The 22,751-nt window shown below is 42.6% G+C and overlaps 1 protein-coding gene and 1 long non-coding RNA gene across 3 annotated transcripts in view; one reads left to right on the top strand and one right to left on the bottom strand.

The window, feature by feature from the left end:
* Positions 1-15,177, bottom strand: part of LOC125632585 (tumor protein D52) — a 205,062-nt gene extending 189,885 nt beyond the window's left edge. Inside the window, exon 1 of one of the 2 annotated variants that reach the window (XM_048841028.2) lies at positions 15,089-15,177. Coding sequence is in view for 1 of the 2 variants with exons in the window: in XM_048841027.2 (XP_048696984.1) it covers positions 14,574-14,595 (22 nt within the window). In the remaining variant the exon portion in view is untranslated. Of the gene's footprint in view, positions 1-14,573; positions 14,768-15,088 lie in introns of those variants that run through there. The other variant, XM_048841027.2, reaches the window with a different exon arrangement.
* Positions 15,178-15,274: 97 nt separating this feature from the next.
* On the top strand, positions 15,275-21,167 carry LOC125632586 (uncharacterized). The gene is made up of 2 exons (XR_007355363.2): positions 15,275-15,649; positions 18,296-21,167. It is a non-coding gene; the product is annotated as an uncharacterized LOC125632586 (long non-coding RNA).
* The last annotated feature ends 1,584 nt before the right edge of the window (positions 21,168-22,751 follow it).

The following is a 22,751-nucleotide window of genomic DNA, read 5'->3' as shown; positions in this document are numbered from 1 at the left end:
TATGTAGAGTTCTTTCTGAACTCAATATTTTGATTGTTCTCCCAACTTTTTTCAACCACCACCTATTCTTCCTTCCCATTTATACACCATCTGTTGGGTTAAGGGCTGGAGTGAAGACCTTGCAGTGTCCTTCCAAGTTTAAGAGTGGGCAGCCCTGCCATAACTATCAAGAGGAAGTCCATTTAGTTTAGGTAAGAAACTGAAGGATATTCAAAATTGAATACTGTAGTATTAATGTATAAAGTGTAACTCTTATAAGCAAATAACCAGAGCATTAGTCTTCCTTTCTGTAAGTGTATTCTATTTACAGCTACAGTAAGTTGTTTTTTTTTTTTTTTTATATAAACAGAGAGCTCTCCAGATTCTACCTAGAATAGGAGTCATGGTGGGTTTCCTTCTCATACATAGGATGGGAGGACTGTCTAGACTCAAATATGCCCTCAGTGACATGCAGCTGCATTATTTCCATGGGCTTTGTTAGTGGATGCAAGTCACTGGAATGTTTTTATTAATACTCAAAGGAGGTATAGACTAGTTCCCTCTTAACTGGGTTGGCACTGAAGTGCCAACCAGGAATAATCTTGATAAAGGAACTAGTTGTTACTGTATAGGTTGTATAAACAGATCCATTTGAGTGTTGTTTTACTCTGAGTTCATAGAATGGTACCCCTTCAGTCTGGAAAGAAATCCATATCCTGCTCTAGTGCCCAAATAAAGATGAACATTGACATAAATATAAAGGGAAGGGTAAACACCTTTAAATCCCTCCTGGCCAGAGGAAAAACCCTTTCACCTGTAAAGGGTTAAGAAGCTAAGATAACCTCGCTGGCACCTGACCAAAATGACCAATGAGGAGACAAGATATTTTCAAAGCAGGGGGGAGGGGAAGACACGGACAAAGGGTTCTCTGTCTGTGTGATGTTTTTGCCAGGACCAGAGCAGGAATGCAGGTCAGAACTCCTGTAAAGAGTTAGTAAGCAATCTAGTTAGATGTGTTAAAATAAGTTGTGCTGAATGGAATGGATATTCCTGTTTTTGTCTTTTTGTAACTTAAGGTTTTGACTAGAGGGATTCTCTATGTTTTGAATCTGATTACCCTGTAAGGTATTTACCATCCTGATTTTACAGAGGTGATTCTTTTACTTTTTCTTTAATTAAAATTCTCTTAAGAACCTGATTGCTTTTTCATTCTTCTTAAGATGCAAGGGTTTGGGTCTGTGTTCACCTATGCAAATTGGTGAGGATTTTTATCAAGCCTTCCCCATGAAAGGGGTATAGTGCTTTGGGGGATATTTTGGGGGAGGAAGGGAGACTTTTCCAAGTGGGCACTTCCCCTGTTCTTTGTGTAACACTTTGCTGGTGGCAGCTTTTAACCTAAGCTGGTAAGAATAAGCTTAGGGGTTTTTCATGCAAGTCCCTACATCTGTACCCTAGAGTTCAGAATGGGGAAGGAACCTTGACAAAAACACATTGTATTAATACTTCATATGATTAATGTGACAACTGAAGCCTGTTTAATGGATTAGTCTTCACAAAAGATGTATTTCAGAGGAACAGCCGTGTTAGTCTGTAGCTCACGAAAGCTCATGCTCAAATAAATTGGTTAGTCTAAGGTGCCACAAGTACTCCTTTTCTTTTTACAAAAGATGTAGTTTACATTTTATTAAGATTCAGACTATGACCACTGATTAAGTATTTTGTTGTGCACGCTTGTCGACACTGAGATACTGCTCCAGCTATGAATGCTAGTGTAATTTGCTACAAGAGTTTACATACACTGTTGCCAGCCAAAGATACCGCAGAGACCTTGATATCTACATTTTAAGTTATGTCTGATGAGTTTGCCTCTAAACATTGTGTTGCTATGCAGAAACTGAGTCTGCAGAGGAGTTTAGGGAATACAGATAAAGCACTCTTGACACATGGAAGCTTGCTTTAAGATGTCAATGACAGTATATTTTTGTAAATACAGGCAAGCCTCGGGAGTGCTTGTAGTCATGGATTTGTAAAGAATCCTGCTGAATTCAAGGTGTATGCTGTGTACGTTATGGAAAGCAGAGCCATGGAACCGAGGATTTCCTGTCTCTAGGGTTGTTTGTTACATACTAGATACTAATAGGACAACAGTTTTAAAGTTTTGTGTTGCTATGACATAGAACACTGTATAATTTAAGCAGTTTCATTTCAGTGCTTAGTATATGCCTGCTGAGCTTCTTTTGTTTCTCCCTTGGGCAATCGTGCACACTGTCAAGTTTGATGTCAACTGCAATGCTGACAAGTTGGACAGTACAACATCCTGTATTTGCAGCCCTTCCCCTATAGCAGGCATGGTACACATATCCCTGGGGCTACAAGAGAGAAATTGTAGAATAGTGGATTTTATTTATTGCATTTTCATAACAGGCTACTCAGACAAAGCTTTAAAACTGTGGGAATGTTATATAAAATACAGTAGTTAATTTATCTCAAGATGTACCAGTGAGGAAAGAGAACTGATATCCAGAGCCCTCACCTCTAATCACTGTACAGCACAGGTTCAGTTGCCCAGCAATTGCCCAGCGTAACTGAGCTCAAAACTTCATCGGAGGAGGTTTTCAGTTATATATGCCACACTATATACTGTACGTAACAGTGAAATATGGACAGATGGCTAAAGACAGGTAGTGTTAAGAACCCACAAAGGATCAGTGATGAGAGGGGTAGGGGTACAGGAACAGCTGGCAGATCGGGAATGGGGTATGCACTAAGAAAAGTTTGGGAACCTCTGCTCCATAGGGCTCAGAATCTGCTAGTGTCAGAAGACAAATTCGAGAGTTGATAATGTCCTGATGAAACAAACAAATATTTCTGTTCCAGCCAATTGCCCACTGCATATTTGTGGGTAGAATGAGACTAGTTCTTACTGACTTTTATACCTGAAAGCAGGGCATGTTACTATATTTAGGGTCAGTTATCTAAACCTAAAAATTTTAAAGACCCCTCAGTCACAGCATTACTCAAGAATCAAATCTAAAAATTTGGGCCCTAGCAGCTTGACCTTGAACTATGGGGCAGAGCTAATCAGTACCCATTTTAGTGCTTTACAGGAGGATGTATCAATTCTGAGATCATCATAATGGCCTCTTCTGGCCTTAATCTAATTTGACCTCATGCATAACAGGCCATAGACTTTTATCCAATAATTCCTGCATCAAACCCATAACTTCTGGGTTGTACTACTCCGTTCAGTTTTATAAAGCCTCTCACCACTATAGTCAGAGCTCCTTCCAGAAGTGCAGTAAGTGATGTTAATGTCTTTTAGGGCTTGTCTACACTGCCACTTACAGCACTGAAACTTTCCTTGCTCAGGGGTGTGGAAAAAGAAACCACACCCATGACTGATACAAGTTTCAGTGCTGTAAAGCAGCAGTGTAGATAGTGCTCCCAGCACTGGGAGCTATTGCCCTTGCAGAAGTAGTTTTTTTGTTGTGTTTTTTAACAGCGCTAGGAGAGCTGTCTCCCAGTGCTGGAGTTGCATCTACACTGACATGTTAAAGCGCTGCCACAGCACTTTAACATTGGCTGTGTAGACATACCCTTGGAAGAGGATATCCATTCTTTAAAGACTTTGAATGATGGAAAATCCAAATACTTTGAATTGTTCCAATTGTCAGTTACCATTACTTCCTCTCTTCCTCTTTTCCCCCCCTCCCCACACACACAGTTCAGCAATGGAGATACCTTTATGGAGGTAGAGGTGTACCCTGTGAACAGGTCCTAAACATTGGATAGATTTTGAGAGTCATAATTCTGACCCTGCTCAAGCAGACTGGGTCTTACATCCTGTGATGAACACAGAGTTTCAAGTCCTACCTTTCCACAATTTAAGGATTACCAGTTACCTCACTGCTGGCCTCTTAATGCATTAAGATATTCTCCAGCAGTGCATAAAACCTGCCAGAACTTGCTGTTTGATCACAGTGACAAAAAGCCTTTTTCTGAGAGAGACAAAAAAGAGTCAACACCTAACAAGGAAAGCACATGAAGTACCTGCCTGTTGCAGCTGTACATGTCAATTTCTCCATTTAGAAGAGTAAATAAGCAAGGATAGGTTGCTATAAAAGCCTTGAAGAATTTGACAACTACTCATCAGGGTTGTTGCACAAGGATGGGCTCTCCCTGCACTGAAGCTCAGCAGCAACTCTGATGAGAAGCTCAACTCCCCCCCAGCTGATTGATTTTACCAAGGTGCAATGCTGTCCCTATCCCTTGCTGGGCACATTCTTTTGTATCAGTGTCTTATAGGGCTCCGATAAATTTGAAGCTCCACTTACCATTACCTGCTGGAAGAGAGCACTTTCCCCCTTCTAGGCTATTTTGTAACAGGAGGAAGGAGTCTGCCACTACCTTTTCCCTGGCCTCTATATTTTGACTCGTCTATGATTAACGAGATGTCTACAGTACAGAGTTTTGTAGACAAAAAAATTAAAGCAGCATAAAACAGCTGTTGCATGGCCACACTATGCTCCTTACGTCAGCAGAGTGCATCCACACTAGCAGTATTTGCATCGACACAGGAAGCAGTGCACTGTGGGTAGCTATCCCACTGTGCAACTGGCCACAGGGTGCTTTGGGAAGGGTTTGCAATGCCTCATGGGGCAGGTACAGCATCACATGATGCAGGTTTCTCAATCCCATTGTTCCATGGGCATCCTACTAAATTGACAGCTGCTTTTCAAGTGAAGAGCGAGGGGAGAGTGTGTGTGTTGGGGAAGAGTGTGTTAGCATGCTGTCTCTAAGTTCAGAGAGCTGCCTGAGCATCCAAACCTGAGGCAAGGGAGGAGGACACCTCCCCGCATCAATGCCCAGCTCTGCACAGCAGTCTCTCTTCTCCTTCCCCCTCTGGGCCCCCACAGCAGCAGCCTGCTCTGCAAGCTGATTCCCATTAATGGACTTCTGTGATTCCCTCCAAGTTCTTCCACAGCCTCCTCAGCAGCTCTTAGCTCTCCACATTGTGGAATGTCAAAGCTTCCTGGAGCTTTGATGGGGAGAGGCATATGCCTGCATAGCTAGATGCAGGGTAGCAGAGTTCAAAACAGTGAGAGAAAGCAGTCATGGTGAGCATTGTGGGATACTGGGGAGGCCAGTTGGGGCAACAAACAGCAGCATCTACACTGACACCTTGTCACTAACTTTGCCACAAAAAACTATGCCTCTTGTTGAGGTGGTTTTATTTTGTCCGCAAAACAGTTTTGCCACCAAAAGTAGCTTTTAGTATGCACAGCTTCATAGCTTTTGCTGACAAAACAGCCTTTTGCTGACAAACTGTGTAGTATAGACAAGGTCTAAGTCCAGTGGAAGCTTGTGCTGCTCAACGTCCCCCAGAAGTAGGAAAATTTTGCTCTGTTGCTAGGTAAGAGTTAACAGCAACAGCGGTAGTGAGTCCATCCTTGCAGATTCAGAGAGATACAACATTATCAGTTAGTGTTTAGGTTGCAGCAGCCAAGGACTAGAACATTTTATTTAAAAACTTTTCAGTTCTGCAGAACTGGCTACAGAAACTTGCCAGGAAAAAGCTTTCCATTTGCAACTGGTGAGTGAGTAGATTTTAAGTACTCAACATTAGTAAATGCTCTGGATGGTGTTCCTTGGGCTATGAACAGGGGCACAAAGCACAGCTGCAAAATAGGGAGAGCAGAACTTTTACAGTCATGAAAGTAGTTCCTTTTTTCGCACTAATTTCTGGTTGGCTAGCTGAGATTCTCCCCTTATCAACAGTAGATTTTAGACTCGCACTAGAAAGTGTTTTCTAGTATTTCCACACTTCAGCATTTGAGGACACTCTGCTTGTTCTTCACTCTGTTTCTCCCCCCCCCCCCACCCCCCCACATAAAAGCTCAGTATGCCTTAGTGATAGAGACTTGACTTTTTAGTTTTAGGGGCTTCAATGTAGGCATCTAGCTAAGGATGACCTAGTTCCATTCCATCCTACCCCTCTCCCTGAGAATTAAGTACATCTCCATGTGCTCAGCATCTCTATGTTAAGAATCTATATGGGGTCCAAGCTTAAGCTGACTCACAGAAAATTCTGGCCATATAGTAGCACCTCAATTCAGTGAGTAGTCTTACTGTAGCACCATCTTTCCCTTCCAGTCCCCATTTTTTTGGGGCTTACTCTCAGCAGTCTACCCAAGGATGAGGATAAGTGAGCCATCTACCCCCACACAATGAACCTCAAGCCAAGATATTAAGACTAGGGAAGATTTCTCCATCAGAAGCAGCTGTGCGCTTTTCTGATACAAGCTCAGTCAAGCTGTACTTTTGCTTTGAAGCCACTTATGATTCCTTAAGATAGCCTTGCTGAGCAGAGGTCAGCAACCTGGACTATTATTCTGTTCAGGGGGGAACCCACCAAAAAACCCATTAAGTCTACAATAAGATTTTCTGTAAGTTAGTTCAGGAATCCTTAGCATTCAGGTAAAGTTCCTACACTGTTCTGCTGCCATGGAAACACTAACTTTTGTTTTGTTTCCATCTTGCACGCTATTTGTCTGAAAGGATACAATTATGTCATTTTTATCTCAAATCCCAAAATACTTTACAGAATTATAGATAGTACATAGGCCAAACAGGCCAACACCTTTGTACATTGCTATGATGAAGGTAGATTCTCCAAGATCCCTTTGTGTTGGCATAGGAGCGCTTTCTACCATCATAAACAGGCAGAAATGGCTCCTACACCAGCTGCTCTACACCCTGGTGTCAGAAATGCAAGCGATTGGGAAAAAGCATGACATAGCTCTGGATACTAACAGAGCCCTTGTAGCAATGGTGGAATTTAGAACAGCCAGAGGCTTCTTCAATCTCAGAGACTGGTGCAAGTCAGGAAGCCTCACTCAACTCCGACACAGACCTCCCCCCATTTCCTAGGCAGATCAATGCTCTGTCACAGGAAAGAATCTGGCCCATGGAGAAAAAATTCCCCTAGTATAGATGCAGTTGTATGGGTGTAAGAATGCATATACTGATATAGCTTAGCCTGGCAAAGCAAAATAATCTATATCAGTACAGAGAACTTTATACCAGCATAACTTGATCTACATTAGGGCTCTCAATAGCCTAACTGATAGTTTAAAAAAAAAGACATACCCCTTACAAGTAGAATTAAAATACTCTATAGCATAAGTGTAGATCAGGCCTAATAGGAGCAACACTAAAAGATAGCTAGGGGTACCATTTACAACAGAGATAAGATAGGAAGTTTTCCTGGAAAATGTAATCCTCATTTAGAGACAATTTAGCCCTTCCATTTGCTGAAAGTACAAAGTATTTGTCAATGGAATGGCACCCTTCCAAGTCTAGAGACAAATGACACATCTCAGCTGCTACTCACTTTGCTAAGCAGCAGACTGAAGTTCAGAATTATTCTGTTTCACTAAAGCTGCTCAGAGTGTTATGGGCAGCTGTGAAACTGATAAGATTCATATCAACTATCTTGCTGGTACTTGGGGAAGCTCTGAGTACCAGAGACACGCAGGCAATGAAGCTGTCGGGGGAATGAGGGTCTAAAAAAAGCTGGAAGAGCCAGAGTGAGACATCCTGCTCCTCAGCCTTCCACACACCTCTCCCCACAAGCATTCGAGTGTCTGGGCATTTCCAGTTAGCCATCCAGGACCCAACCTGTCTCCTGTGAGAAAAGGATTTCTAACTATCTCCCTCTGATTTACACTGCCCACCCAAACAGTTTACCACTAAGTTTTGCCACAATATACAGGAGATCAAAACAAGTTACTTGGACACCATAAAAATCCTATTTTTAAAATCAAGATTGGATGTTTTTCTAAAACATGCTCTAGTTCTAATGGAATTTAATTCAGTGAAATCCTATGGTCAGGGTGATGCAGGAGTCAGACTAGATCAGTAGTCCCTTCTGGCCTTATAACATAGGAATAAAAAGCCAATTTCTATTTATCTAGTAGATATGCAGAGGTGAAGCTGACAAACAACAAAAACCTACAGAAAAGGTCAGTTGGATGTCAGGATACTGAAGAGTTATTGACAGTGAGAATTGCATGATCCCTTAACTGTTCATTTCCCATTTGTCTAGCCATGTGCAACTTTATCTCTAAAGTTTTGTGAAGAAAGTAGTTTTGAAGTGTGTAGATTAATTTTGAATGCAAGTCTGATTTTTTCAAACAAGCTTGACAAGAACTGATACAAGAGTCCAACTGATACAAGTTGACAAACGTACCATATTCACTAGGGCAGAATTTGATGGGTCTTGTATGGACTGACTAGTTGGTCAAAGTTCAACCTAGTGAGGTTCAAGGGAGATCTGCTCTGGGCACAGTAAAATGGGACTTTTTTTGTATAGCTAAATTCTCTCCAGTTTTACTTTCTTAGTCATATGGGTGGCCTATTTGCCTGGTGAAGTTATGCTTGTCACTCCTGATTTTAAAGCACATTTTTTTCCTTTCCCCACCATTCATGTTAGCTACGACGTTAGACATGCAACATTAGTGCTTAGAGAGTCAATGTGAGGAAAGTTCCCAGTATTGCTAGCAGTACTTCCCTCCACACTGGGGTTGATATAATGGATTCTGATGTAACAGACTTAATACAGACTGCTAGTTCTAGAAAGAGATGCTTATATTGGGCGTGTATAACAATGTGAATAGAACAGAGGAGCTCAATGTACCACAACTCCCAGAACACTTCAAAATCCTCTTGACTACTGGAGTGAAAAGCTTACACGCTATGATTCTTCTCCAGGTCAAGAAGTGGAAAACTGCTGAAGTGCAGGTAAAAGAAACCAGCACCGAATTGTGATGTCTGAGCAGAATACAGTTCTACAAAAACAAACAAAAAACAAGACCAAAAACCAAACACAGATTAGTCTTGGTAAGTCATGGAGACGTTTTTGCGGCATGTGGTCACTAAGCATTCAAGGTTAAGCCATTTCTGATCTGATCATACCGATAGGTCGCATCTGCACTGAAGTTGCGCCAGCTTTCTGAGCAATGGTGAGCTGCACTCGTGCTGGCAAAGGTGTCAGAGCCAACATAGACAGGGCTCAGATGTCTCTTGCTACCACACTGTGCAGAAGCTGGAAATGCTGGTACAATGTTTTCTACTGCTGAAAAGGATACATAACCACACAGCTTCAGGTATTTTGTGTAATAGGCTATTTAAAAGTTGTTCAGACTAAACTCTGTAAGCTTAGGTTTTTGAGGCGGGTGTGGGAATGCTGACAGTATACAATGACCTGTGGTTTTGTACACACTACCACTTATGTTGATATAACTTATGTTGCTCAGGGGTGTGAATAAGCCATCCTCCTAAATGACATAAGTTACACCAACCCAAGTACCAATGTGGACAGTGCTAGGTCAGTGGAACAGCTTCTCCCACCAACATAGCTACCGCCTCTCGAGGTGGTTTTATTACGCCCATAGGAGAGCTCTGTAGCAATTCCAGTGTAGACTAGCCCCAAGTAATTGGCCTTTAAGGGTGGGAAACTGTCAGTATGTAACCAAGGCAGGTTTCTGAGAAAGTTAGTGTCTATTTACCTGTGAAGACCCTACTTCTCAGGGACTACAAGCACCACAAAGCAAAAGACTGCATGATATATCAGCATTAGTTTGAAGTGAAAGAGCATCTGGGATAAATAACACTAACACTGAATAAGCATTAAGTAGCATTTTAAATGGATGCTGTGACATCCACTAGTTTTAGTAAATTGCTTTTTTGTTCTATAAAGTAAAACTTCTAGTGCTAACAGTTTTAAACTAAAGGCTCTCTTGCAGGGTTTCCAATCAAAGAACTAGTCTCTAGCCAGCATTACACAAGTCTTTCTATTGCACAAGTGTGAAGAAACCCAGTTTATGGTATTAATTGCTAAGTTTATGAAGTTCTTCATTTCCATGTATTGTTTTAATTTGTTTGTTTTGAGATGCATTTACCAGTGTATTTTTAAAGTTTACTGTTTTGAGTAACCAAACTATTTACAATTAATTTCATATTTAACATTCTATAGCTGAGTACAAAAATTCAGGAACAGCTATTAAGCCATCCAAGATTCTTTTCACTTTCACAGGGTGAGAATGCAGCTGTCAACTTAATTGTTACAAGGTTGCTACCCTGCATTGACATCTACTAAGTGGAAACATGGGTTACATGGCAGTTTCACTATTATCACTCTGTATGCATCACAATTCATTCACAAACCTCACTGTTAGACCAACAAACTTATTTCAATTATCTTGCTCATGGCATAGACATCTCCTAGACTGTAGCCATAATCTTATATACAGCATCTAAATGAGGTTTTCCTTCCACACCACCCAGAAAAGAGAGAGACAAAGCAAGAAGAGTCCAACTTTTGCTAGTTTTAAAACAAAGTTGATCTTTTCAGCATTCTGGCTATTGCTGAGCTGGTTACCAGTTGTCTGTACTACCTCTGGGTTGCCTTCTCACCCTCCTCCCCATATTCCTTTTGAGTTTACAGCAGCCACCAAGCGTCAATGAGATACAGCTTACTGACACTATGCTTTCTTAAGCAAGAGTTTGTTTGGCTGACTAGGCTAGTATTGTTGTGGTCATGTCAGTCCCAGAATATTAGAGAGACAAAGTGGGTGAGGCAATATCTTTTATTGGACCAACTTCTGATGGTGAGACACACAAGACTAGTATTGTCAGCCAAGTTTACAATCCAAAGAGACACCCAGTTAGCTAATTAGATGTGTCCTCAAGACGACAGGCCGCTGTAGCGGTAAGTCATTGGTGAGTGCAGGCCTATCAAATGTGGAACAAGAATCCCATGTCTCCTGTACTAGAGTTTTCTTACAGCTATATTTCTTTAGACTAGTTTCTTGCATGCCTTCTTTTTAAACTGATTTAACTAGGTTTTTCTTCACTACACAGGAGTCCTGTTATTTCAGAGTAGTTGACTTTATAATTGGGTATATTCTCATTTTGTACAAGGAGATCAGAAGTGGGAATTCAGAGAAACATTCTCTTGAAGTTCCTAAAGTGGACAGTAGTGAGACAGTGGCTTCTGGAAGAGGCAAGTATTTCACTCTACAAGTCTTGTCAATCTTGTTGCAGATTCCATGTTTCAATGCAGAGCTATTACTTTCAGGGAATAGCTGCTTTGGAATAAAGTCTACCCTACAGTAATTTTTTCAATTAAATATACTTTGATGCAAGTTGTTAAATATTGCACTTTGAATTTATCTGACCAGATTAGTTAAGTGTAAAAGCTACACGTTTTCCTTAGTAGGCCCTCACATGAGTTCAGTGGAGGTACCCTGGCAACATCCACTTTTTTTTTTAATACCATTCCACATAAAGTTAAACTAAAATTTGACATACAAGTCTACAATTACATTGCAGAGTAAAACACCAAGTTGAGACCTCAATCTCAAGGCATAATGGATCATGTCCTCAGTACCTGACAATATTTGAAGGTGCCACATAAATCCTGCTGCACTGATGTGCACTAAATTTTACCAAAGTGACTTAGGAGCACAAATATTTACAATGGGACTTAAGTAAAACTGAAAGTTGTACTTCAGTACTTTCACTAACAATTTTTTTCCCTCTGCACTAATTATTTTACAGGCAATGCTTTCCTTCTGTTGTGCACATGCAGAGAAGTTCACAGCTGTCTTTTTAAAGTTATATTATCAGCTAATGCAGTACACTTCTACTAAAAAAAGTGGTTAACAGACTAATGCACTTGTTTAGTTTAGTCTAATCAGGCCAACTGCATTGCCATGCGAGTTAACTGAAGTGCACTGCCTCTGATCAAAAGGGGTTATGGCCAAAACTAGATAAAGTCCAAGTTGGAGGCATGCCAGTCTATTGTTTACACCAAGACAAGCCATTTACATTTAGCCCATTGTGACTTTGAACACGTGTCATGAAGATACAAAATGAGGGCACTTGGATCCAAATATCAAGCTTGACCAGGTAAGGAGCAGCACCAATGGCTCAGGCAGTGTAAGAAGCGGTTTATAGAAATACAGTAGGTCTAATTTATTCCACCCAGGAGACGTCAGTGGTGCATAATGCAGCACGTTGCTATGTAAAGCTACTGTGTAAAATATCCTGAAAGCATTTTAGAGCAACAGGTCATGTCACAGATTGGCCCAACGATAATCAACCACCTTAAGGTGCAAGATTCAACTCACTTTTTCCCTTAGTCTCATGATTAATCTCAAGAGAGGAGCTTCAGTTAACTATAAAGGCAGTAAGAGAGCTGTGATGCTGTAAAAGCGAGAAAGAGCCTTCTGTGTATAAAGGAAATCCAAGCCCATGAATTTTTGCCTTCCAAGGTCTACAAACAGCTGCAGTGCCTCTGCTATAGCAATTCAGAAGCCTGTGGGCTGCAGCACAATGGACATCATACAAATTCCCTACTGTTAGGCAAAGTTGTGAGCACTAGTATTAGGAAGACCAATTTAAAAAAAAAAAGTCCACTTACTCAACATCCTCACTATCTGTTCCCCTCCCACAGCCACGTACCTCTACTGCAAGGGAGAAGAAACAAAGCTTCTCCAGTCTAGCTATTGGTGAGGAATTTGACAACTACTATCCTAGCACTCCTGCTCAAGGAATAAATCCCAGCACCCAACTTTTTTTTTTCCTTCCAGGTGGATTTGGCAGCAGGGTTTGGTTTCTTCATTAGAGCATTGCCCCCTACCTTACCAATATCCACTCCACACTATAAAGTCATATTTGTAACTAGTGGGTTCAGTTCTCCCGCTAGTAGTTTTTGGTGGTTTTAAGGCTTGGATTTATTGTAGCAAAGCAGCTCTTTCATGCTACAGGAATACTGGATGTTTACTTCTACCAGAGAAGATTTGGCCGATTAGAATATTTTACTGGAACTGTTCCACTACCCGGTTTACAAAATTAACGTAATCCCTATCCCCCATCCAGATTCCTATAATGAAGGTGTTTTGTTGGGTTTGATTTTCAATCCATGTTTACTATACTGTCATAAGATATCCAGAGTGCTGAGCACATTAGAAATAAAGGATATAAATGCTTAGCCTGCATTTTAAGACATTCACCTGAGCCTGGTACAGTTATTAACTATGAATGTATAAGCTATTTTAGAAGATTACCCAACATCTTAGAGGCTAAATCAGAGTAATTCCATTCTATCTTGTATGTGTACAGAAGGTAGAAACTAGAGTCATACTCAAGATTGGATTTTATTCTCTGGTGCAAAGCAGAGATCATGCCTTAGCGCAAATGCCAGTCCTGTGTTTGTACAGAGAAGCAGTCTCAAGGTACGTACATGAATCTGATCTTAGAACATTCCACTAAAAGCTGCATTCATGCAGCGAAATCATTCCCTTTAGAATCAGCTACATTCACCCTATGTAAGGGGCCAACGCCAGACACCTTTTATCTTAGAAATGTAAGCCGTTTGACCTGCAAGGAATAGGGATAGGAGGAAGGCTGCAATCCTCAGTAAGTAGACTCCTAAAGAGATACGTTGTGTGAGGCAATATATTTTATTGGACCAACCTCTGTAGGTGAGACAAGTTCCTCTCTTTAGTATCCTGGGGACAACAGGGCTACAACTACATGGCATAAATAGAATCTCAACATTCTAGTAGAGAAGACACCATGGTTAAGTTGCATCCAATGAAGTGAGCTGTAGCTCACGAAAGCTTATGCGCAAATAAATTTGTTAGTCTCTAAGGGGCCACAAGTCCACCTTTTCTTTTTGCGAATACAGACTATTCCGAAACCATGGTTAAGAAGAATGCAGATTTTTTTTTTTAAGCATACAAAGTCTTTAACGGGGACCACTGGGCAGTTAAACCAAGTAGCTGGGTCCACCTCAGGCCTGATTTTCAGAGGTGCTGATCACCCACAAAAGCAAATGGGAGTAGTGAGAGTTCAGCATCTCAGCAGGTTGCGTGCTTGGTGTCACGCCTGGCACGCAGGAGTAAGGGAGTGGGGGGAGAGGAGACACGTCTTAGGCTAGTGCAGAGGGGCACAGTAGGAGCAGGGCTGGGAAGTGCCTAGGTCCCAGTGGGGGAGATCGAGAGGAAGCCAAGCTATGGGGAGTTTAGGTCTTTCAGTCTCCCCAGGCAGGGCCAGCTACCTCCACGCCCTCTCCTCACTCCTCCGCCCCCCAGCCACCGCCGGAGCTATAGCAGCTGCCACGGCTCCCAGAGGGCGCGCGCAGCTAATCTCTATGCAAACAAGCAGCGCTGCCCAGCGGCCGCTTATCACCATGCGCCCGGCTCCCGGATGCCGCTAGGGACAGGGCAGGGGGAGGACACAGCGCAGGGCCCCCGAGCGCGGGCCGTGCCCTGCGGCGCCAGGGGAGGGGCTGCCGCGGCCACGCCCGCCGCGCCCAGAGGCGGGAGGGTTCTGGGGCTGGGGAAGCGCAGGGGCCGGGGCGCTGCAGTCAGGCTGCTCCTCTCTCCCCTGTCCCGCTGCTCCGGGGGCCGGCGAACGGGCAGCCCCGCCCCGCCAGCGGCCCCAGGCACCGCCGCCCCCAGCGGCTCCCGTCCCCACGGGGCCGGGGCAGACAGCGGTCGCCCGGCCGGGAAAGCCCCCCGTACCTTGCTCGCTGCTGGGGTCCATGCTCGCAGCCAGCGCCCTCCGGAAACAGCCCGCCGCCGCCTTGCTCCCGTGCAGCCCCGGCTCAGTCACCACCCCCCGGCGTCAGGCTCGGCAGCGTGAGCGCCGCCTGGGCTTCATATAGGGCGGGCTCCCGGCCACGTCAGCCCGCCGCCAGCCACCTGACCGGAGCTGCCCTGCGGCTGGGGCAGCTGCAAGGTGCTAGCAGGTGAGGGGCGGCGCCCCTGGCTGGGGGGGCAGAGCCGTGAGCCCCGCGCTGCTCCGCCTCTGGGATTCTCCGCTCGAGCCGGGCAGGTGCTGGGAGAGAGGCAGGGTGATTGGCAGCCCCGGCGGCGCCCCTCTCCGGCCTTCTTGGAAACGAACCAGCCCGGACACGAGCGGCCCCCTCAGCTACCAGGCGTTCAGACGTCATGGATCAGGCCCCACGAAATCGCAAGCGTCACTTCAGAGAGTAGTCGATTTAAAAATAATAACCAGGGGGTTCTTTTATACTTGCCTGCTGGTTTATGTGTCTTTGGGATTCCTGTTTTCAAGCTTTTTCTCTGAAACCCAGCGGGCTGGCAATGTCCTTTTTGAAAGGAAAGGCAAAATTATCACATCATCCTCAAATGGCTCCAGGAGCTGGGTCTTTAAGATGCCATAAAATGCCAAATATCCTGAGACTTGTGATAAAGTCATGAGAGGCTAGAGCATTCTCTCTACCTTTATGATGATGATCATAATGGTAAAACTAAAGATATTTCATTTACTCTTCAAATAAAGATTACTTTTCCTGGGTGAGTGCACCAGTAAAATTTTGCAAAACAGGTCTAACCTAATCTGAGCATCTAGGCATTTATAAATTATACCACATAATGACTGTGGTATCTATCTATTTCCAAATCCAGTGCTGCAACCACTGAATAACTTTACACACATGAGCAATCTGAATTATTTAAAATGAGACACTCATATGCCTAAAGTTATTTAGATGCATAGGTGTTTTGCAGAATTGGGCCTGAAGTTCATACACCGCAATCAGTGTAGCTGGGATTTTTACACTGCACTCTTCTCCATGGTAACTATTATGCTATTTCATACTGTGCCTCAGTTTCCTATACATAAATATCTGTTTGTTTATTCAGATCTTTACATATTAATCAATCACCATTGTGTCTGGAGCTAACAGTATTCACTACCTTCTGTAAATATTTTCTTGTCAACTGTCTAAATGGGCCATCTTGATTATCACTACAAAATTTTTTTTCTCCTGCTGATAATAGCTCATCTTAACTAATTAGCCTCTCACAGTTGGTATGGCAACTTCCAGCTTATCTGTATGTATATATATTCTTACTATATGTTCCATTCTGTGTATCTGATAAAGTGGGCTGTAGCCCACGAAAGCTTATGGTCTAATAAATAAAAGAAAAGGAGTACTTTTGGCACCTTAGAGACTAACAAATGTGTTCTTTTTGCAGATACAGACTAACACGGCTGCTACTCTAAAACCTACCTTCTGTAAAGTGGTTCTGGACCCTGGAATAAAAGTTGCTTAATAATTGCAACTTGATATTTTATTTATTCACAGAACTGATACAAAAAGAAAAGGAGTACTTGTGGCACCTTAGAGACTAACCAATTTATTTGAGCATGAGCTTTCGTGAGCTACAGCTCACTTCATCGGATGAAGTGAGCTGTAGCTCACGAAAGCTCATGCTCAAATAAATTGGTTAGTCTCTAAGGTGCCACAAGTACTCCTTTTCTTTTTGCGAATACAGACTAACACAGCTGTTACTCTGAGAACTGATACAGTAATCACTTTACACAAACTGGTTTAAAGAAGCCTATGGTAGGCAGTTAAGAACTGAATATTCGTAACACTAATTTATGATATGTCTATACCCTGTTGTGACTGCTCAGGCTATTTGTTTTTTCTATTTATCTATTATATTTTTGCTTGTAAACAATAGGCATATTTACAACTTGCACTGTGTTACTGAAACTAAATTATATTCTTATTTTAGCCTCAGGGGTGTCCCCTTGAAAGTTGCCAACAGTTAAAGCAACCCAGTGCATTTAGCAGACCATCAGTTCAAAAGCACTGTTGCTGCATTAAAGAGAATGAGAGAGACAAGGCGACTGAGGTAATATCTTTTATTGAACCGGCTTCTGTTGGTGAGAGAGACAAGCTTTTGAGCTATACAGAGCTTTTCCTCAGGTCTGGGAAATGTACTTGGTGTGTCACAGCTAAGTAGACAGAACTTGGTCCAATAATAGATATTACCTCACCCACCTTGTCTCTAATGTCCTGGGAATGACATGGCTACAACAACACTGCATACAACAATTAAAGAGAACTAATAGTTTAAAAAACAGGGCACTGGTTGAACCTGAAACATCATATATATAGTCTGAGCTTTTTCTCCTAAAATAACTTTAAATGCTGAAAAATTATAATTGTGGAGTCTGCCATAAAAGCAAACCATTTTGAGAGAGTATCTCAATAAAGAATATTAGATTGATGGATACACTTCTTCCCCCACTCCCTTCTGTTTCCCTGATCCTGTTATCTATGGCTTTGTTTGCTCAAAAAGAGCAGTGTTTGCACAAAATGAGTGTCCGGCAGACACAGCATGGGGCTTTGTGAATACCCAAATTGTCATGAACATTTGGCACACTGTCACATGCCAAAGAGGATCACAATAGAGGGCTGTGAGGTACCAATTTAGGATGCCTAGACAATGAGGAAAAACAACGTAAACCTCAGGTATTCTATGAAATCTGGGACAGCTTCTGTTAGAGGACTATTTATTTGCATTCTAGCATATACACAGCTTCAGAACGAAGTGATTGTGAAGATGCCATAACAATATAGCAAGCAGATAAAACAAGGTAATGGGTATATTCTCATCTTGGTGCGCAGGAATCAGTTTAGCTAGGCATGCAACACCCTGTGCAGTGAGATGAGTCTACGTATTTCACAATAATGTTTTTTGATTATGGTAGCGATTGAACACAAAATTGAACACAGATACCTATTTGAAATTGATACATCTCTGATATTAAAAGACATAAATAATTGAGAGAGAACTATATTTTAAAATACGGCACTTGAAATCGTACGCTTTTCCCCATCTCCCATGAGCAGCTGATGATTTATGACTGATCAGTTCTTAGAAGGTAAGAATATCAGCAGTGTAGAGAATTAAATCCCTTGGGCTCAATTCACTCCACCATTATGCAGCACTTACACGACTGGCACAAGCCCCAATAGCAGAGTGTCAGGGTTGCAGTGGTGCAAAGCAATCACAATCTCAGTTCTTCTTAGGGGTTAGAGAGGCATAGGAGCCAGTATGTCCCCCAGAATGGGTGTGATGACTAGGACGGAGGCATTTCCAGGGCAGTTAGGGAGTTCATTGATTTAGTTCCTCCCCCGACACTCCCACTTCTGAAGCTCCTATGAGTCTCTGGTACCAATGAAAGCTGCCCTGCCCTGCTCTGATGACCCCCAACGAAGAACACTGCTGACAGGCTCCTTGCTTTCACCAGAGAGGAATGCCCTGTTCCATGCAAGGGTATTGTTGGAGTTGATTGATAGTTTTAATGTACACCTCCTAGTGCCAATTTGACCGAATCTAGCCTCTTAACTACAAATGGTTACAAATGAGTCCCCCAAATACACTTAAACTATCTTAACATCCTATTTTGTTTTTCTTCACAGGTATGCAGAGGATGATTCTCTCTGAATGTGTACTTTCTTTTCATCCAGTTATTGCAACCCAGTTATTAAAAGGAAGAACATAACCACAACAGCCTTTCTGTTCCATGAATAATACTGACCTTGGACCTTTTTGTCTGCCTGGATTCCTTTTTCCTTTTGTTCACTTCAGATTGAATGTATTGTGCCTCTTCATTCTTTTGTCACCAAGCGTTCAGCCCCAGTCTTTCTGTAACCATTGACTGAGAACAGTATTTATAATGTTCATGGCTGATACCTGTATCTGTTAGACCATCTTAAAGTCTGTTGCACCTCTGTGTTCAACGTATTTATATTCAGATCCCCACATGCGCCTCACTTCTGTATTCTTCTTCTGGAGAAGAAGCACTGAAAACCCTCAGCATTGCTTTCATGCAAGGTAGCATATTCTGTTTTCATTTGCAGCCTATTGCTGCAAGGTGCTCTGCTAAGTGCTGAGCGTTCTCAACTCCCACTAATTCTATTTTTATTATGATAGTTATACAGTATTACAGTAGTGCCTAAAGGCTCCTGCCGTGACTGGGCTCTGCAAATACATAGTAAAAGACATTACTGTTCAATCTCAGAGTAAAAGACAATTTCTGCTCTGAAGGTCTTACAATCTATAAGACAAGACACAAGTGGGTGAGTGTAACAAAAAATAGGAAGAAAAATGGAAGAGAGGACAAAGGGAACGTGATTAGTTATATACACAGATTGTTTTGAGTCAATTACTTTTTTCATTTATAAGATGTACAGTAGACCCTCAGAACTATGAACACCTCGGGAATGTAGGTTGTTCGTAACTCTGAAATGTTTGTAACTCTCAACAAAGCATTATGGTTGTTTTTTCAAAAGTTTACAACTGAACATTGACCTAATACAGCTTTGAAACTTTACTCTGCAGAAGAAAAATTCTGCTTTCCCTTTATTTTTTGTAGTAGTTTATGTTTAAACACAGTACTGTACCCTATTTGCCTTTTTTTTTCTTTTGGTCTTTGCTGCTGCCTGATTATGTACTTCCAGTTACAAATGAGATGTGTGGTTAACTGGTCAGTTCGTAACTGGTGTTCATAACTCTGAGGTTCTACTGTAAATATAATAATTATCAGAAATCTCTACTGGCTATCTTCTTATCTGTGGAAGCTGAGAATGCTCTGTTCTGGCCGGGACTGGGCCCTTTCCAAGCTGAGTCATTTGTGTTTTGTTGCGGGTTCATAAGTGTAAAATTTAATTTTCATTTAACAAAAATGTACCCTTGGGTTTTTGTGCATACATCCCAGTTTTAGGCTCCACTGTGATCCACAAAACTCTTGCTAAACCTTGTAGGCTCATTCGACACCTCAGTTTTCAGGGTAAAAGTTCCCTAGGTGCCTAAGTTTCTGCCTCTGAGCATGTGCAGTGCTGCCTTCCCCTAGGCATCCAGATACCTAGATCCCAGAACAATTTGTGAACTGAGGGAAGATAGGTGTTCATCCACCTAACTCGTTGGAGCGGAGGCCATCTACCAGGTCAGGTTCCATTCAAAATCTAGCTGCTGGAGGAGGTGGTGGTGCGCACCTTATCACTTTTAGCCCTGTGGTTAGAGAACTGCCAAAAGGGGGAAAGTGTGCTCTAACCACTGAAGTATGGGAGAGTCTGATGCAGGATTCCCTCAATCTCTCCTGTTGAAGCTGTTCTGCTGTGGCCAAATAATGAGTGAGTGGTTGAAACAGGGGCTGGTCCCTGAGTCTCCCACCTTTCTCAAGCCCAGTGACTGTTCTACTGTGGATAAATCTTAAATAGTCATTGGGCCCAGAAGCCAGGGGTGAAAGTAAGCTGGTACGGGCCGGTAAGGCATACCGGTAAAAAGTGGCTACCGATACCAGTCTGTACTCAACTGACATTAAAGCACTGCCATGACAGCGCTTTAACGTTGCTGCCCCTTTCACGCCCCCCTGGGCCATCGACGGGGTGGGGGTGGGGCGGCAAAGGGAGCAGCTGCCCTGGGGCCTCAATTTAAAAGGGCTCGGGGCTCCGGCCACCACTGCTGCTACTGCGGCAGCAGCCAGACCCCGGGCCCTTTAAATTGCCACTGGCGCCCTGGGCAGCGCAGGCCAGGCAGTGCGGATGGGCTGGCTGGGGGAGGCTGACCCGCAGCCCCGCCCCTTCTGCCTGAGGCCCTGCCCCTTCCAGGGCCCAGACCCAGCCCCTGTACCAGTAAGTGTTGAATGTTACTTTCACCCCTGCCAGAAGCAGCCCTAGTCATTTTACCAGTCTCAGTTGAGTACTGACAAATATATAGCTGAGATCAGACTGGCTCACCTGTGTGTTAGTACTATTAAAATAAGTATTAGAATTATAAAAATTGTTTAGTGTTTAGATGTGAATGCCAAGTGAGTTGTTGTGTGCATTAATTTCACTGATAACATCTGTATCCCAATTGTAATATTTGAGGGTTTGCATTGCAAGCTTCTGTAACTGTGTAAATCACCAGACAAGAGAGAGACATGAACTAGTGTGAAATGCTGGTCTCCAACAGAAGGTGTTATGTCCTGCCCGACAAGGAAGGCCCATGAGCACCAGATAGAGAAGAACAGTAAAGAAGAAAAATGTTGTTTACTTTTCCCCTCCATGAAGATGAGCCTTGCAAGTGAATTCATCCCATCAGCTGATTTGCAGCTCAAAGTGCCAGGGGGAAGGGAATAAAACCCCCTAATGAGAAGAAAGTGGACCTCTATGTTGTTTGGACTCTGAGGGGCAAGGTTTTCTAGGCATAGGCAAGAGAACCCAGTGCTGAGCCTGGGTTAGCCCCAACGGACATATAGAGCTTATTAAGGAACCTATAATGTTGAAATTAAAGATTGTAATTCATTTATGTATGTATGTTTACTGGCTTTAACCTTGTAACTAACACTTATTTCCTTTTCCTATTAATAGAACAATATAGTTTATTATAGGGGGTCTCTACAAGCATTGTCTTTGGTTTGAGATCTAAGGTGCAATTGACCTGGGTTAAGTGACTGGTCCTTTTGGACTGGGAGTAACCTGAATATTTCTGTGATTTGTGGTGTAAGGGACCATCTATCACAGAGGCAGGTTTGTCTAGGTGACAAGAGCGGGAAGGGGTCTCACGTCTATGACTCTGTGTTCAGGCTGTTATGGTGCATGAGGAGTTTACACTTGAAAACTGGTTGGTGAAATATAACTCAGAACCAGAACTCACAACCAATTTGGGGATTGTGCCCTGGTTCTTAACAGTCTGACCTAAGGCTGGTACTCATGCTCTTGAGTTGCTGCAGGACAGCTTGACAAAATACTTAAATAGTCATTTGGCCCAGAAGCAACCCTAGTTATTTAATTAGAAAACATTTTTCAGGAATCTTGGTGCTGAGCCAAAAAAAAAAAAAAAATCCAGTGGTTCTAATCTATGGCAACTATCTCTCCCCATTCATTGTATAGCCTAGGTACCTAATGCAGGACTTGCCAATCACTGTGTTGTTCCTGTGATTCTCTAGGCACCTAAAAGTTGGCTCTTGTGATGCTTAGCATTGCAACGCCTATGTCCTTTTGTGGATCTGGGTCTTGGACCTTTGTTTTGAAATAAGTTTCTCCTAACTCAGATGTGCATCATAGAATACAGATAAGAGCATCTAAGGGATTTAGAAGCCAAAGTCTCATTTTCAGAAAGGACTTGTCTACACACAAAGGGTGCACTATTTTCATTATCCCCGTATAGTCAAAGTGGTGCAACTCAATGGGAGTTAAGCACTGAGGCACTTTTGAAAATCCCACTAGGTGCCAGTTTGCATCTTTAGGCACCTAAATACCATTGAATATTTGGCCCTTAGGCACTTTTGAAAATGAGAGTTAGGCTCCTAAATCACTTAGACACTTTTGAAAAGATACCTGACACCTCTAATCACCTGGACTCTGAAAGATTTGGGGGGCTCCTGCGAGGTGTTTGTCACTTGTACAGCACATACAGAATACCACTAGTATTGTCAAGGATTACTGGAAATAATATTGCAAGGCTTTTGGAAGTTCTATCTGCTCATCACTGGTTTGAACATTATCATTCTGAAGTTTTCTCTAAGCATTACACAGCAGTTGTCCTAAAGTAACTATATACTTATTATTAATAATGAGCCAAATCCTGAAATTCTTACTCAAACAAAACTCCCGTTGAATAACAGGCTTCATGACACCCTGCTTAATGGAGCTTAGCTACAGGAGACAGTCTGGCCCTCTGAATGTAAAATGCTGTCAATTTAGAACTCTCCACTCCCATTTGCAGTAGCATTTTACTCCCACTTTGTACAGCTGTCGGTGACTACATAACGATCAGTAGTGGTGAACTGAGCTGAGGTTTTTAGTTAAGTACTACAGGACAGCCACCACATGGGATGGGATTCTTCCTTCCTGGACTCTGCACTTGTCCTTGTTGAACCCCAACAGATTT

Source organism: Caretta caretta, chromosome 2 (genome assembly GCF_965140235.1).
Source record: "Caretta caretta isolate rCarCar2 chromosome 2, rCarCar1.hap1, whole genome shotgun sequence".
Classification (NCBI taxonomy): domain Eukaryota; kingdom Metazoa; phylum Chordata; order Testudines; family Cheloniidae; genus Caretta; species Caretta caretta.
Note: the sequence above shows the minus strand (reverse complement) of the source record. Positions and strands in the feature narration are given on the sequence as shown.